General features: G+C 37.9%; 1 protein-coding gene across 1 annotated transcript in view; it reads right to left on the bottom strand.

The window, feature by feature from the left end:
* The window catches only part of UGGT2 (UDP-glucose glycoprotein glucosyltransferase 2), a 244,048-nt gene that overhangs the window by 20,792 nt on the left and 205,246 nt on the right, over positions 1-18,010 (bottom strand). The window contains exon 38 of the mRNA XM_033177411.1: positions 14,411-14,537. Within this exon, the coding sequence (XP_033033302.1) occupies positions 14,411-14,537 (127 nt within the window). The remainder of the gene's footprint in view (positions 1-14,410; positions 14,538-18,010) is intronic.

The raw sequence follows: 18,010 nt of genomic DNA, 5'->3' as shown, positions 1-18,010 counted from the left end.
TTTTTCCTAGTTCTGTGAAAAGTGATATGGTATTTGGATGTGAATTGCATTGAATCTGTAGATTGCATTGGGCAGTATACTCGTTTTCACAATATTGATTATTTCCACGGGATGTGTTTTCATTTGTGTCATCTATGATGATTTCTTTCAGCAGTTTTCGTTGTAGGGATCTTTTACCTCCTTGGTTAGGTATATGCCCAGGTATTTTCTTTTCTTTGCAGCTGTTATAAAAGGGATTGACTTCCTGACTTCTTGATTTGCTTCTTAGCTTGGGTCATCCTTCGTGTATAGCAGTGCCACTGATTTGTGTGCAGTGACTTTGTAGTCTGAGACTTTACTGAATTAGTTTATCAGAACTAGGAATTTTTGGATATGTCTTTAGGGTTTTCTAGGTAGATGGTCATATCACTGGTGAACAGCATTAGTTTGACTTCCTCTTTTCCACTTTGTATGTCCTTTATTTCTTTTGCTTGCCTAATTGCTCTGGCTAGGACTTCCAGTACTATGCTAATAGTTTGTGCATGTAAAGGTGTTCACAGCGGTCTTGAATGATCTTTTGTATTTCTGTAGTATTGGTTGTGAGTCTCTGGTTTTATTTCAAATTGAGCTTATTTGGATTTTCTCTGTTTTTGGTTAATCTCATTAATGGTCTATCAATTTTGTTTATCTTTTCAAAGAACCAGCTTTTTGTTTCATTTTTCTTTTTTGTTAGTTTCAATTTCATTTAGTTCTTCTCTGATCTTTGTTATTTCTTTTCTTTCAATGACTTTGGGTTTAGTTGGTTCCTGTTTCTCTAGTTCCTTGAGGTGTGGCATTAGGTTGTCTATTTGTGCTCTTTCAGGCTTTCTGATGTAGGCATTTGATGCTATGACTTTTCCTCTTAGCACTGCTTTTGTTGTATTCCAGAGGTTTTGATAACCTCTGTCACTATTACCATTCATTTCAAAGAATCTTTTGATTTCCATCTTGATTTTATTGTTAATCCCCAATTCATTCAGGAGCAGATTATTTAATTTCCATGTATTTGTATAGTGTTGACAGTTCCTTGGGAGCTGATTTCTAATTTTATTCCACTGTCTGAGAAGATACTTGATATGATCTCGACTTTCCTAAATTTATTGAGACTTGTTTTGTGGCCTATGTTGGAGAATGTTCCATGTGCTAAGAAGAATGTATATTCTGCAGTTGTTGGGCAGAATGTTCTGCAAATTTCTGTTAAGTCCATTTGTTTTAGGGTATAGCTTAAGTCCACTGTTTGTTGGCTTTCTGTCTCGATCTGTTTAGTTGTCCGTGGAGTACTTTTAAGTCCACCACTATTATTGTGTTGCTATTTTATTTCTTGGGTCTAGTAGTAACTGTTTTATAAATATGAGAGCTCCAGTGTTAGGTGCATATAAATTTTTTTATATGTATAAAAAATTATAGTATCTTCTTGTTGGATTGATCCTTTTTATAGTATCTTCTTGTTGGATTGATCCTTTTATCATTATATAATGACTTTGTCTTTTTTCACTGCTGATGCCTTAAAGTCTGTTTTGTCTGATATAAGAATAGCTACTCCTGCTTGCTTTGGTTTTCATTTGTGTAGCATATCTTTTCCATCCCTTTATCTTGAGTTTACATGAATTCTTTTTTTTTTTTTTTTTTTGAGACGGAGTCTCGCTCTGTCACCCAGGCTGGAGTGCAGTGGCCGGATCTCAGCTCACTGCAAACTCCGCCTCCCGGGTTCATGCCATTCTCCTGCTTCAGCCTCCTGAATAGCTGGGACTACAGGCGCCCGCCACCTCGCCTGGCTAGGTTTTTGTGTTTTTTTAGTAGAGACGGGGTTTCACCGTATTAGCCAGGATGGTCTCGATCTCCTGATCTCGTGATCCGCCCATCTTGGCCTCCCAAAGTGCTGAGATTACAGGCTTGAGCCACCATGCCCGGCCAAGTTTATATGAATTCTTATATGTTAGGTAAGTCTCCTGAAGAAAGCAGATATTTCGATTGTGATTTTTAAATTAATTCTGCCATTCTATATCTTTTAATTGGAGCATTTAGGCCATTTACATTCAACATTAATATTGAGATGTGGGGTACTGTTCTATTCATCAGTATCAGTTGTTGCCTAGATAAACTGTTGTTGTGTTATAGTTTTACAGGCCCTATGAGTTTTTTTTGTTTTTGTTTTTGCTTTCAACAAGTTCTATTTTAGTGCATGTTGAACTTTTGTTTTGGGATTTATAACTTCTTTTAGCATTTCCTATAGTGCTGGTGCAGTAGTAGCAAATTCCCTGAGCATGCGTTTGTCTGAAAATGACTTCATTTCTCTTTCATTTATGAAAGGTTTTAGTTTTGCTGGATTTATTCATTTTGCTGGATACAAAATTCTTGACTAACAGTTATTCTGTTTAAGGAGGCTAAAGATAGGACCCCAATTCCCTTCTAGCTTATAAGGTTTCTGCTGAGAAGTGTGCTGTTAGTCGAATAGGTTTTCTCTTATAGATTATTTGATGCTTTTGTCTCACAGCTCTTATAATTCTTTCCTTCGTGTTGATTTTAGATACCTGACAACTGTGTGCTTCAGTGATGATCTTTTCGTAATGAAATTTCCGTGGAGTTATTTGAGCTTCTTATATTTGGATATCTAAATCTCTAGCAAGGCCAGGGATGTTTTCCCTCAAATAAGTTTTCCAAATGTCTAGCCTTCTCTTCTTCCTCAGGAACACCAATTATTCTTAGGTTTGGCTGTTTTACATAATCCCGTATTTCTTAAAGACTTTCTTCATTACTTTTGATTCCTTTATATCTTTGTCTGATTGGGTTAATCAAAAGCCTGATCTTTGAGCTCTAAAATTCTTCTGTCTACATGTTGTAGTCTATTGTTGAACATTTCCATGGCATTTCATAGTTCCCTAAGTGTGTCTTTCATTTCCAGAAGTTCGGATTGATTTTTCTTTACATCTCTCTAGAAAATTTTTCATTCATATCCTGAATTTTAAAAAATTTATGTTGGTTTTCTTCTTTCTGTGGTATCTCCTTCAGTAGCTTAATAATCTCCTAAATTCTTTATCTGGTATTTCAAAGATTACATCTTGGTTTGGATCCACTGCTGGAGAGACCGTATGATCTTTTTGGGGGTGTTACAGAACCCTGTTTTGTCATATTACCAGAATTACTTTTCTGGTTCCTTCTCATTTGGGTATACTATTTCCTCTAATTGTTCTTGAATTTATTTTTTATTTGACTGTGTTTTTAATTTCTTCTTTCCCCCCTCAAGAATGTGAGTTTAATGTTTATTATAGCTTAATTTGGTTATCTGTACTTTTGGGAGTGAAGACTCTATGAATTCCTCGGTTGTGGACAGTCTTTGTATGATGGTTTCCTCATATGGTTGTAGTAGTCATCGTACTCAGTGTATGGGCAAGTTTGCTATCTCCTACGGAATTGCAATGGCAGAGGTCTCTTGAAGCTTATCTCATTCCCCTGTGGTATGCACTTTTTAATTTAATTTTTCTCCAGTATTTCATTTACTGAGTTGATGGTTCAGGCTTCAGGATAGGAGTGGTATCCCTGGGTAGGAACCTGTTGTAGGTAAAGCAGGTGGTAAATGTAATATCCAATGGTGGACAGAGGTCCTAGCCTTGATGAAGGTGGCTGAGGGAGCTCTCAGTTAGATACAGTGAGGTCTTAACAAGGGGAAGAGTGAGAGCCACCTCAGCTTCCCCGCCAGGCCAAGCAGGAAAGCTATCCAACTCCCAGACTCACTCTTGTCCCAGTGGTCCAGCTATTCAGATATTTTTATCTGTAGGCATGTTGTGTTCTAAGGAGAGAAAAACTGTGACTTTGCCTCTTGTGCAAGCCTGAACCTGTGGGGGTACCTCTCCTGCGGCAATGCAGTCACCCTGAAGTGTTCCAGGAAGGCTGTCTACAGGTTCAGCCACACTGAGCTCCTGTGGGAGAAGCCCCAGCTGTGTCTGCAGTGGTGGACAAGGTGGGAAAAAAACCACTTCTCCAAGACCCTCCAAGAGCACCAAGTCTGCCTGACTGTTGGGGTAGAGCTGCAGACTTTTCCTGCTGAGCCTAGCACTGCAATTATGTCTCTGCTGAAAGAAACTCCCACCAGCAGAAAGATCTGGGACTCAAGGCCTGTCGTCTGAATTCTTTTGTCCTACAGGGTGTTCCCTTGATGTGGTGCTCTTCCCCTTACCCTGGGAGTAGGAGTCTTTGAGAACCAGACTACAGTGATTGCTATTGCTTTTCTGTGTCCAGCCAACCTGTGGTGCCAAGTGGAGTTTATTCTAGGAATATAAGGATGCTTCAATATTAGAAAAAAGGATTCGATATTAGGAAATGTATTAATATAGTTTAAAATATATAAAGTTATAGATTATAATTGATAACACAAACTACAAATATGTTATAGTTTATAATCTATAAGTTGAAAAATTATAGGTCACCTCTATTTCTGTTGAATAAGTTGATAAAATGCAACCAATTCAATCCATCTTTGATAAAAATATTAAAATAGGAATCAATGGTTATTTCCTCAAGATGATAAAAATATTCTTCTTCAGTCCAACACTATTATCTTAATGGGGAAACATAGAAGGTTGGTCAACCACAGTAAAGAAAAAGGCCAACTACTACCACTTTATTATTTAACATTGTATTAGATGTATAAGTCAAAGCAAGTAAACAGACCAAAAAAAAAAAAAAGTGTGATGTACAATGATTAGAAAGGAAAAGGGAAAACCATCTTTATTTGGAGATAAGATATAGGTATTCCTGGAAAAACGCAAGAGAATAAGCTGAAACACTACTACAACCAATATAAAAATTCAGTATGATCATGGGAAATAAAAATCCATGTATAGAAAGTAGTCTTTTTATGTACAAGCAACCACCAGTAAGAAGATATTCTTCAAGAGAAAAATTCCATTTATAATTGTAGCAAAGAAAAGCTTAAACTATACATATATATAAGCTATATGATTAAAATGTTATGATTCTTGAGGAAAACTGAACTTGAACATATAGAAAGACAACGTATTCTGAGACAGAATAGTTTTCATTTCTCTCAGATGTCAATTCTCTCAAGTCAACTAATTAATGTAATCCTTTTTCTGACCATCCCACATAACCACCAAAGAAAAACACAGAAAATTTTCTGAAACTAAGTAAGTTGATTCTAAGGCTTGTATGGAAAAAAACAAAAACAAGAATATACAGAAAAACAACAAAAAAGAAGAACAATAAACAAAGGCTAGCCTTACGTGACATTAAAACATAACATAAGTCCTTAATAATTCACGTGGTGTGTAACTGGCACATGTATAGACAGAGACCAATGTAACAGAAAAGGGTCAAACAAGACATCATAATATTGGAATTTAGTATATAATAAAGATGGCAATACACATGTGTGGAATAGAAATAAATTTCTTCCAGCGTCAGGCAACAGTCCTCCAGAAAAAATGGGCAAATGACAAGAACAGCTGAAGAAATACTAATGGTCTTTAAATATATGACAAGATTCTTCACTCCACCCATGTTATGGGTTGAATTCATGTTTCAAAAATATATGAATTTTGGTCCCTACAAAATTCACATGAATTTTAACTTCTGGTACCTCAAAATGTGTCCTTATTTGGAGGCAGGATCTTTACAGAGGTAATCAAGTTAAAATGAGGTCATAAGCGTAGACCCTAATCCAAAATGACAGGTGTCCTAACTAAACAATGACAGAGAATGTGAAGACAACGTGAAGAGATACAAGGAAAAGAAAGCCATTCACAAACCAAGGAAAGAGGCCTGTGTTAAATTCTTTCCTCGCAGCCCTCAGAAGGTATCAACCCTGTAGACACCTTCATCTTGGACTTCCAGAACTATGAGACAATAAATGTCTGGTTTAAGCCAGCCAGTCTGTGGAACTGTGCTATAGCAGCCCTAGCAAACTAATATAATGCATAATAAGAGAAATGTAAGTTATAAAAGTTATACAATATCTGAAGCCATCCTTATAGAGTTAAAGAATTCTGGACAGAAATATGGTTAACTATTAGGCAGCACTCTGATCCACATCCTTGTAACTGAAAGTGTCTTAGCACTAGATACTGACCATTTGCATCCCCATTGTTCTTGTGGATAGGATTTCTGACATCAGAATCATAAGGCTTTTAAAAATTGCCTAAGCAGATCCTGAGTTCCAGCACAACAGCTGACACCAACCAGTTTGAAGACCTCCACAAAGTAACCAATTCAGCATGAGAATATCATTTCTTCATCTCCCTATACCACTACTTCACCTTACACTCTTCGACCAATCAATGCTTTCCATACTCTGACCCCTTCCAAAACCCTTAAAAATCACTAGTCACAAACTGCTCAGGGACACAGACTCAAGTTTTCTTTCTGTTTCCTCATCTGACAGCCCTATGATTAAACTTCTTTCTCTGCTGCAACCCAGTGTCTCAGCATATTGACATGCTGTGTGCATTGGGCAATGAACCTATTATGGTTATAAATCCTCAAAAATGGTTGCTTCTCTAGGTTTAAGTAAAAGAAGACTTCCAATTTTATTCTTATACTTCCATGCTGTTCTAATGTTTATAGTGTACATGTCTTACATTTGTAATTAAAAGTTAAAAACAATCAGTCTTTTTCGGGGAGGTTCCAAGATGGCCGAATAGGAAAAGCTCCAGTTTACAGCTCCCAGCATGAGCAATGCAGAAGATGGGTGATTTCTGCATTTCCAAACGAGGTACTGGGTTCATCTCATGAGGGCTTGTCAGACAGTGGGTGCAGGATAGTGGGTGCAGCCCACGGACTGTGAGCCGAAGCAGAGCGAGGCATCATCTCACCCGGGAAGCACGAGGGGTCAGAGAATTCCCCTTCCTAGCCAAGGGAAGCCATGACAGATGGCACCTGGAAAATCAGGTCACTCCCACCCAAATACTGCACTTTTCCAACGGTCTTAGCAAATGGCACACCAGGAGATTATATCCTGCGCTTGGCACAGAGTGTCCCACGCCCACGGAGCCTCACTCACTGCTAGCACAGCAGTCTGAGATCAAACTGCAAGGCGGCAGCAAGGCTAGGGGAGGGACACCCGCCATTGCTGAGGCTGAAGTAGGTAAACAAAGCGGCCGGGAAGCTCGAATTGAGTGGAGCCCACTGCAGCTCAAGGAAGCCTGCCTGCCTCTGTAGACTTCACCTCTGGGGGCAGCACTAAGCTGAACAAAAAGCAGCAGAAACTTCTGTAGACGTAAATCTCCCTGTCTGACAGCTTTGAAGAGTAGTGGTACTCCCAGCATGGAGATTGAGATCTGAGAACGAACAGACTGCCTCCTCACGTGGAAATCTGACCCCCGAGTAGCCTAACTGGGAGGCACTTTCCAGGAGGGGCCGACTGACACGTCCTACGGCTGGGTGCCCCTCTGAGATGAAGCTTCCAGAGGAACAATCAGGCAGCAACATTTGCCATTCTGCAATATTTGCGGTTCTGCAGCCTCCACTGGTGAAACTCAGGCAAACAGGGTCTGGAGTGGATCTCCAGCAAACTCCAACAGACCTGCAGCTGAGGGTCCTGACTGTTAGAAGGAAAACTAACAAACAGAAAGAACAGCCACACCAAAACCCCATCTGTACGTCACCATCATCAAAGACCAAAGGTAGATAAAACCACAAAGATGGGGAGAAACCAGAGCAGAAAAGCTGAAAAATTTAAAAATCAGAGTGCCTCTTCTCCTCCAAGGAATGCAGATCCTTGCCAGCAACAGAAAAAAGCTGGACAAAGAATGATGATTTGAGAAGAGAGGGCTTCAGAAGATTGGTAATAATAAACTTCTCCGAGCTAGAGGAGTATGTTCAAACTCATTGCAAAAAAGCTAAAAACCTTGAAAAAAGATTGGACGAATGGCTAACTAAACAGCATAGGAAGACTTTAAATGACCTGATGGAGATGAAAACCATGGCATGAGAACTACGTGATTAATGAACAAGCTTCAGTAGCCAATTGGATCAACTGGAAGAAAGGGTATCAGTGATTGAAGATCAAATGGATGAAATGAAGCGAGAAGAGAAGTTTAGAGAAAAAAGACTAAAAACAAACGAACAAAGCCTCCAAGAAATATGGGACTACATGAAAAGACCAAATCTACATCTGATTGCTGTACCTGAAAGTGATGGGGAGAATGGAACCAAGTTGGAAACACTCTTCAGGATATTATCCAGGAGAACTTCCCCAACCTAGCAAGGCAGGCCAACATTCAAATTCAGGAAATACTGAGAACGCCACAAAGATACTCCTCGAGAAGAGCAACTCCAAGACACATAATTGTCAGATTCACCAAAGTCGAAATGAAGGAAACAATCTTAAGGGCAGCCAGAGAGAAAGGTCGGGTTACCCACAAAGGGAAGCCCATTAGACTAACTGCAGATCTCTCAGCAGAAACTCTACAAGCCAGAAGAGAGTGGGGGCCAATATTCAACATTCTTAAAGGAAAGAATTTTCAACCCAGAATTTCATATCCAGCCAAACTAAGCTTCATAAGTGAAGAAGAAATAAAATCCTTTACAGACAAGCAAATGCTGAGAGATTCTGTCACCACCAGGCCTGCCTTACAAGAGCTCCTGAAGGAAGCATTGAACATGGAAAGGAACAACCAGTACCAGCCACTGCAAAAACAGGCCAAATTGTAAAGACCATTGGTGCTATGAAGAAACTGCATCAACTAACGGGCAAAATAACCAGCAAACATCGTAACGACAGGATCAAATTCACACATAACAATATTAACCTTAAATGTAAATGGGCTAAATGCTCCAATTAAAAGACACAGACTGGCAAATTGGATAGAGTCAAGACTCATCAGGGTGCTGTATTCAGGAGACCCATTTCATGTGCAGAGACACACACAGGCTCAAAATAAAGGGATGGAGGAAGATCTACCAAGCAAATGGAAAACAAAAAAATGCAGGGGTTGCAATCTTAGTCTCTGATAAAATAGACTTTAAACCAACAAAGATCAAAAGAGACAAAGAAGGCCATTACATAATGATAAAGGATCAATTCAACAAGAAGAGCTAACTATCCTAAATATATATGCATGCAATACAGAAGCACCCAGATTCATAAAGCAAGTCCTCAGAGTCCTACAAAGAGACTTAGACTCCCACACAATAATAATGGGAGACTTTAACACACTACGGTCAACATTAGACAGATCAATGAGACAGAAAGTTAACAAGGATATTCAGGTACTGAACTCAGCTCTGCACCAAGCAGACCTAGTAGACATATACAGAACCCTCCACCCCAAATCAACAGAATATACATTCTTCTCAGCACCACATCACATTTATTCCAAAATTGACCACATAGTTGGAAGTAAGGCACTCCTTAGCAAATGTACAAGAACAGAAATTATAACAAACTGTCTCTCAGACTAGTTCAATCAAATTAGAACTCAGGATTAAGAAACTCACTCGAAACTGCTAAACTACATGGAAACTGAACAACCTGCTCCTGAATGACTACTGGGTACATAATGAAATGAAGGCAGAAATAAAGATGTTCTTTGAAACCAATGAGAACAAAGACACAATGTACCAGAATCTCTGGGACACATTTAAATCAGTGTGTAGAGGGAAATTTATAGCACTAAATGCCCACAAGAGAAAGCAGGAAAGATCTGAAATTGACACCCTAACATCACGATTGAAAGAACTAGAGAAGCAAGAGCAAACACATTCAAAAGCTAGCAGAAGGCAAGAAATAACTAAGATCAGAGCAGAACTGAAGGAGATAGACACAAAAAACCCTTCAAAAAAATCAATGAATTCAGGAGCTGGTTTTTCGAAAAGATCAACAAAATTGTTAGATGGCTAGCAAGACCAATAAAGAAGAAAAGAGAGAAGAATCAAACAGATGCAATAAAAAATGATAAAAGGGTATCACCACCGCTCCCACAGAGATACAAACTACCATCAGAGAATACTATAAACACCTCTACACAAATAAACTAGAAAATCTAGAAGAAAGGGATAAATTCCTGGACACATACACTCTCCCAACACTAAACCAGGAAGTAGTTGAATCCCTGAATAGACCAATAACAGGCTCTGAAATTGAGGCAATAATTAAGAGCCTACCAACTAAAAAGTCCAGGATCAGACAGATTCACAGCTGTATTCTACCAGAGGTACAAAGAGGAGCTGGTACCATTCCTTCTGAAACTATTCCAATCAATAGAAAAAGAGGGAATCCTCTCTAACTCATTTTATGAGACCAGCATCATCCTGATATCAAAGCCTGGCAGAGTCACAACAAAAAAGAGAATTTTAAACCAATATTCCTGATGAACATCGACGCAAAAATCCTCGATAAAATACTGGCAAACCGAATCCAGCAGCATATCAAAAAGCTTATCTACCATGATCAAATGGGCTTCATCCCTGGGATGCAAGGTTGGTTCAACATATGCAAATCAATAAACGTAATCCAGCATATAAACAGAACCAAAGACAAAAAACACATGATTATCTCAATAGATGCAGAAAAGGCCTTTGACAAAATTCAACAGCCCTTCATGCTAAAAACGCTCAATAAATTAGGTACTGATGGGACGTATCTCAAAATAATAAAAGCTATTTATGACAACCCACAGCCAATATCATACCGAATGAGCAAAAACTGGAAGCATCCCTTCTGAAAACTGGCACAAGACAAGGATGCCCTCTCTCACCACTCCTATTCAACAGTGTTGGAATTTCTGGCCAGGGCAATCAGGCAGGAGAAAGAAATAAAGAGTATTCAATTAGGAAAAGAGGAAGTCAAATTGTCCCTGTTTGCAGATGACATGATTGTATATTCAGAAAACCCCATCGTCTCAACCCAAAATCTCCTTAAGCAGATAAGCAACTTCAGCAAAGTCTCAGGATACAAAATTAATGTGCAAAAATCACATGCATTCCTACACACCAATAACAGACAGAGAGCCAAATCATGAGTGAACTCACATTCACAATTGCTTCAAAGAAAATAAAATACCTAGGAAAGCAACTTACAAGGGATGTGAAGGACCTCTTCAAGGAGAATTACAAGCCACTGCTCAACTAAATAAAAGAGGACACAAACAAATGGAAGAACAGTCCATGCTCATGGATAGGAAGAATCAATATTGTGAAAATGGCCATACTGCCCAAGGTAATTTATAGATTCAGTGCCATCCCCATCAAGCTACCAATGAGTTTCTTCACAGAATTGGAAAAAACTACTTTAAAGTTGATGTGGAACCAAAAAGGAGCCTTCATTGCCAAGACAATCCTAAGCAAAAAGAACAAAGCTAGAGGCATCATGCTACCTGACTTCAAACTATACTACAAGGCTACAGTAACCAAAACAGCATGGTACTGGTACCAATACAGAGATACAGACCAATGGAACAGAACAGAGCCCTCAGAAATAATATCACACATCTACAACCATCTGATCTTTGACAAACTTGACAAAAACAAGAAATGGGGAAAGGATTCCCTATTTAATAAATGGTGCTGGGAAAACTGGCTAGCCCTATGTAGAAAGCTGAAACGGGATCCCTTCCTCACACCTTATACAAAAATTAATTCAAGATGGATTAAAGACTTAAATGTCAGACCTAAAACCATAAAAACTGTAGAAGAAAACCTAGGCAATACTATTCAGGACACAGGCATGGGCAAGGACCTCATGTCTAAAACACCAAAAGCAACAGCAACAAAAGCAAAAATTGAGAAATGAGATCTAATTAAACTAAAGAGCTTCTGCACAGCAAAAGAAACTACCATCAGCATGAACAGGCAATCTACAGAATGGGAGAAAATTTTTAAAATCTACCCATCTGACAAAGGGCTAATATCCAGAATCTACAAATAACTTAAACAAATTTACAAGAAAAAATCAAAGAACCCCATCAAAAAGTGGGCAAAGGATATGAACAGATACTTTTCACAAAAAAGACATTTATGCAGCCAACAGACACATGAAAAAATGCTCATCATCACTGGCCATCAGAGAAGTGCAAATCAAAACCACAATGAGATACCATCTCACAGCAGTTAAAATGGTGATCATCAAAAAGTCAGGAACAACAGGTGCTGCAGAGCATGTGGAGAAACAGGAACACTTTTACACTGTTGGTGGGACTGTAAATTGGTTCAACCATTGTGGAAGACAGTGTGGTGATTCCTCAAGCATCTAGAACTAGAAATACTATTTGACCCAGTCATCCCATTACTGGGTATATACCCAAAGGATTACAAATCATGCTGCTATAAAGACACATGCACATGTATGTTTACTGTGGCACTATTCACAATAATGAAGACTTGGAACCAACCCAAATGTCCATCAATGATAGACTGGATTAAGAAAATGTGGCACACATACACCATGGAATACGATGCAGTCATAAAAAAGGATGAGTTCATGCCCTTTGTAGGGACACGGATGAAGCTGGAAACCATCATTCCCAGCAAACTATCGTTAAGGATAGAAAACCAACCACCACATGTTCTCACTCACAGGTGGGAATTGAACAATGAGAACACTTGGACACAGGTGGGGAACACCACACACTGGGGCCTGTTGTGGAGTGGGGGTAGGGGGTGGGATAGCATTAGGAGATACACCCAATGTAAATGACGAGTTAATGAGTGCAGCACACTAACATGGCACATTTATACATACGTAACAAATCTGCACATTGTGCACATGTACCCTAGAACTTAAAGCATAATAGTAATTTTAAAAAACTCTTCTGTAAAACTTCTCTCCCTTATTTATGTACATATCTATACACAAACACATACATACAAACTTATGATTTTTCTTTAATGGAAATGAGATCAATTATATTATAAATGTTGCTCTATAACCTATTTTTTAACTTAAAAATATGCTGTCAGGACAAATACATTTACCTTGTTTGTATTGAAAGGCTACACTATATTTCATTGTTTGTATCAATGTTTATGTAACCAATTGTCTATTGATGGACAGATTATTTCTATTTCATTGTTAAAAATAATGCTATAATAAACATACCAATAAAGACATCATTTTTCTTTTTTTAAGTTTGCTGAAGTGAATTGCTGGGTCAAAGGGTATATACATTTTAAATTTTTGTACATATAAAATTTACTTAACTTATACAGCTACTATATATACTTATATAAAAATGCTAACTTTCCAACATTCTCACCAATGCTCATTAATACTAACCATTAACTCTTTCCCAATTTGATAAAATAAACACTTATATATAAGAAAAAATGTTTTTTGTTGAGGTAATTTTCCTTTCTTCCTTCTTTCTGTTTTCTTTCCTTCTCTCCCTCCTCCCTTTGTCATTCAATTTCTCCCCCTTTAAAAAGAATTGCATCATACCACTTACAGAATAATGTTTTCCTTCTGAATAGAAATAGTATCTTTATACTAAATTATTATATACACATCGGTGTGTTTTAAATAATGAACTTTTTGAACACACCAAGAAAACTTTGTTTTTAAAGGAAAACTTTTGTTTTTAAAGTCAAGATGAAACAATTTCACATTTATATGAGAAAGTTTATATATAATCATTTCGGCTTCCCTAAACAGTAAAGCTGAGGAAAATGAGAACTGTATTCTGAACCACTGGGAAGAATTATTGAGAGTATTAGCCAATATAATCTAGTGAAAGTCTCTAACACACTGACCCGAACACAATAGGAGTTCGGGGGGTTAAGAAAGAGTAAAGAATAGGGAGTCACAGGCAGCACTGATAGAGAAAGAGAATTACAGGACAATCAAGAAGTTTATAACAGCTTTAAAAAATAAATTCAGCACATTTATTGAACACTTATGTAAGGCAATGAAATGCCAAGGTAACCAAAGTTTTTTTCATAAAAGGAATTGAAGCAAATCTAATCCAAGTCATTCTCCACCCATGACTAAGGATACTAGAACCATGAACATGTGGGGAAACCTGTGTTATATATGAGATTAATTTCAGAGACAGGAAGTGATATTTTTAGTGGGCTATGCAAGTCTTTTATTAATTTTTAGGACTTGCTCAAATTTTCACATTTAGGAAATTCAGTGCAATCTTAAAGACAAACACTCCTTTTACTTTTATTTTTCACCTCTATCTTGTGTCAGGAGACTAATGTTACACTACCTATCTATATAGAGATATTAGCTGAAGCTGTATCCATGAGGAAACAGATTATCTATGTTTTAAACTTGTAAGCTTAGTCTACACAAAAATACACCTTTAAATTATGCCACAGACTTTCTTAAAGACATTCTTAATCATTTGATAAATTCATTAGGAAATTAGTCTGTAGTCTATTCTAATCTCATTAATGCAACACATGGTTCAGACATCACAACAGGTTGATGACTTACTTGTATCTTGCTTCTTGTTTTCAAGATGATCTAACAGTTGTCTTATCTCAGCATCATACTCCACCCATTCTGGGACAATTCTGGCAGCAGCTTTTAGTTTGGGTTCTTTTGTTTTCGGATTATTGCACTAAAAGTTTAAGTAAATTTTGTTAATGAAAGACCATGCTCCTGGAACCATAAGGACAATGTTGTTGTCACTAGGGCAAACAAAATACATTTTATAAAAAGCAGAGTCCTACTAAGTACTGGAAGTTTAATACACACAGGATCAAGTAAAATGACATATCACAACTTAGTATGTAATAATTACTTAATACAAACACCTCAATCAGAAATTTAAGTAAAAATTGTTGAAAGACATTCTGACGACTGGTAAGAGTTGTCAAAAGAACTAGGTAAAATGTTTTGACAAAGGATCTAATTACATTACCACTATGTAAAAGAACATAGCAGACTAGTGTGCTTTGTAGGCACAGTAGAAAAACATGGAAAAGGCATCTCAGTTCTCAGGGCTCCAACTCCATATTTACTAATAGTAGGATCTGTATATATCACATAATTAAGTGTGTGTGTAGGGTGTGTATCTTAATTTATTCAACTGCAAAAAAAAATTAAAATAAGAAAATCTCTAAGGTTCCATCAATATATAATCAGTTTAAACTACTGAGTACTACTATAGAGTTTCCTGGGAAATTAAAGTTAAAAGCAAAAATTACAGAAGGTTGATAAGAATCTGACACACTATGTATCTGAAGGTACAGCTGATAGATCTGCTGACATATTGGGCGTGAGCTGTGAGTAAAGAGAGGCATCAAAGAAAGACAAAGCCACCAGTACCTTTGGCTTGAGCAGTATAAAGAATGGATTGCCATTTGCTGAGACAGAAGACAACGGGAGCAGTATAAACTTCCTCAAGTTATAAAGGAAGCCCATTAACTATTTACAAAGAATTAAGGCAGGAAGCAACTTGAAGCTCACTTCTGGTGACATTTTCTCCACTTGCTTTCCTCTTATTTCTTAGGGGAAAGCTATGAGTCATGAGCCATGAGCCTGTTGTCTTAACCCTTTCTCAGTTGATTCATTATGGATTTCTTTTCCATAGTGATATATTCCTGAGGTAAGCGGAAAACACAATTTTCTATGCAGAAATTAACTTTATAGGCAATGTCTTCTACATGGTGAAGATAATGGGACTAACACTTTTTAAAATTCTGTCAAACTATTAAAAAAATAAAAATACATTTTCTTTAGCTTTTTTTTTTTTTTTTTTTTTTTTTGAGACGGAGTCTTGCTCTGTCGCCCGGGCTGGAGTGCAGTGGCCGGATCTCAGCTCACTGCAAGCTCTGCCTCCCGGGTTTACGCCATTCTCCTGCCTCAGCCTCCTGAGTAGCTGGGACTACAGGCACCCGCCACCTCGCCCGGCTAGCTTTTTGTATTTTTTAGTAGAGACGAGGTTTCACCGTGTTAGCCGGGCGCGGTGGCTCAAGCCTGTAATCCCAGCACTTTGGGAGGCCGAGACGGGAGGATCACGAGGTCAGGAGATCGAGACTATCCTGGCTAACACGGTGAAACTTCTTTAGCTTTTTGTACTACAATGGGTTTTTGTGTGTGTGTATGTGTGTGCGTGTGCATGCACGCTATAAGCTTTATTAGTGGTTCTTAACTGGGTAATCATGCCCCTCGGGGAGCTTTGGCAAAGTCTGGAGAAAATTTCTGATGGCTGAGGAGTGGTGGGGTGCTACTGCCATCTAGTGGATAGGGGCCAGAAATGCTGCTGAATACCCCGCAATGCACAGGAAAACCCCCATAACAAAGAATTCTCCACTCCTCAATGCCAATAGTACTGAGGCTGAAAAACTCTGGTTGAAATGGAAAGTTGAGAGAGTATAATGACATTCACAAACATTTTCATTCCCACCTTCAATATTATCAATCATGTTCTTTTCTTCTGTTAGGTCATTTCCTTGGGAATTTTCTGCATTCTCTTTTCTCCTCCATGAAGAATAGCATGTTCTCTCATTCTACTCTTAGTGTTTCTATGAGTGAGACAGGCTGAACACCAAAATTTGTGCCAATTCTCCTTTTCCTGGGTATTGCTATTGCTAGGAAGTAGCTGTCCACTCAGGAATGACATTTCTCAGCTCCTGTTACAGCTAGATTTGGCCACGTGACCACTCCTACCAAGGGGTCATGCCTTTAGGATCCAAGATACGTTCTTCACATTTTTTTCCCCTTCCCTCCAGATTGGCACTATCCAATAGAAATACAATGAAAACCACATATGTAATTTGTGGGGTTTTTTTTTTCACTAGAAAAATACTAAATTTTTCTAGTAGCCATGTATAAAAATGTAAGAGGAATAGGTGAAATAAATTTTAATACCATATTTTATTTAACCCAATATATCCAAAATACTAAGTCAACATGTAATCAGTACAAAAATTAGTAATGAGATATATGTTATTTTCATTGTATTGAATCTTCAAAATCTGTTATGTACTTTATACCTTACAGCACATCTCAATTCAGAATAGCAACATGTGAAGGGCTCAACAGCCACATGAGGCAAGTGGCTACTGCACAAGAAGGAGTAGTCACAGGTGGACAAAAAGTACTCCCTGAGACATGGCACACAGGAGGGCTACTCACTGATGGAGATACCCACTTAGGTCTGCTGCTGGAATGAGTATGAATCCACTGAATTTTGGGGGTTTGTTATGGTAGCTCATGTTAGTTTAAGTACTAAAGATCCCAAAGTGACCTATATCACTACTGTATGAGTCACAACAGAACCATAACAACATAGTAGTAGTTATGTTCAATAATGTTCTTGGCCTCTCTCTATGAAATTCCCTTGCTTACCTCTTAAAAATGCCATTTTATTTGTTTCTGCTATATTCTGCCACCTATGATTACATTCTAACATGCTGGCATGCTACTTTTAAAATATGTATTTCTATACATGTCTGAAGAAGTTCCTATATTTTGTTTTCCTGCCCTTTTTTGTTCAAAATTGTACAAATTCTAACATTCCAACAGCTTGTCAGTGAAGATCTTGTAAACAATTTTCTACACTTAGCACATTAAAAACAATATGGTAGGAAAAAAACTTATTATAACTACTAAAGACAAGATAGTATTGGAATATAAGATCTAAATGGACAACAAATAAATTAGTTTGAAATATTTTATGTTTAGGAGAGTCAAACTGCACAGCATAAACTGCTTTAAATGAAAAATCTAAGAAAAATAATCTCTTACAAATAAGTAAGAAAAAAGCATGTATGATATATTTTAAGTAGACAAAATTGTCTTGCTTGCCTTTATTTGGGGGAAAATATTGGCAGGATAACTAAACTGAAGACATGTCAAGATGATAGCTAATCCATGAACATTTTCAGCTAGCTCTCAGCCATTTTTTTTTTTTTTTTTTTTTGGAGACGGAGTTTTGCTCTTTTCTCCAGGCTGGAGTGCAGTGGTGCGATCTCGGCTCTCTGCAACCTCTGCCTCCCAGGTTCAAGCGATTCTCTTGCCTCGGCCTTTCGAGTAGCTGGGACTACAGCGTGTGCCACCAGGCCCAGCTAATTTTTTTGTAATTTT

This window comes from Trachypithecus francoisi, unplaced genomic scaffold (assembly GCF_009764315.1).
Source record: "Trachypithecus francoisi isolate TF-2019V2 unplaced genomic scaffold, Tfra_2.0 Lachesis_group18, whole genome shotgun sequence".
NCBI lineage: Eukaryota > Metazoa > Chordata > Mammalia > Primates > Cercopithecidae > Trachypithecus > Trachypithecus francoisi.
The sequence above is the reverse complement of the archived record's forward strand: the minus strand, read 5'-3'. Positions and strand labels throughout refer to the sequence as shown.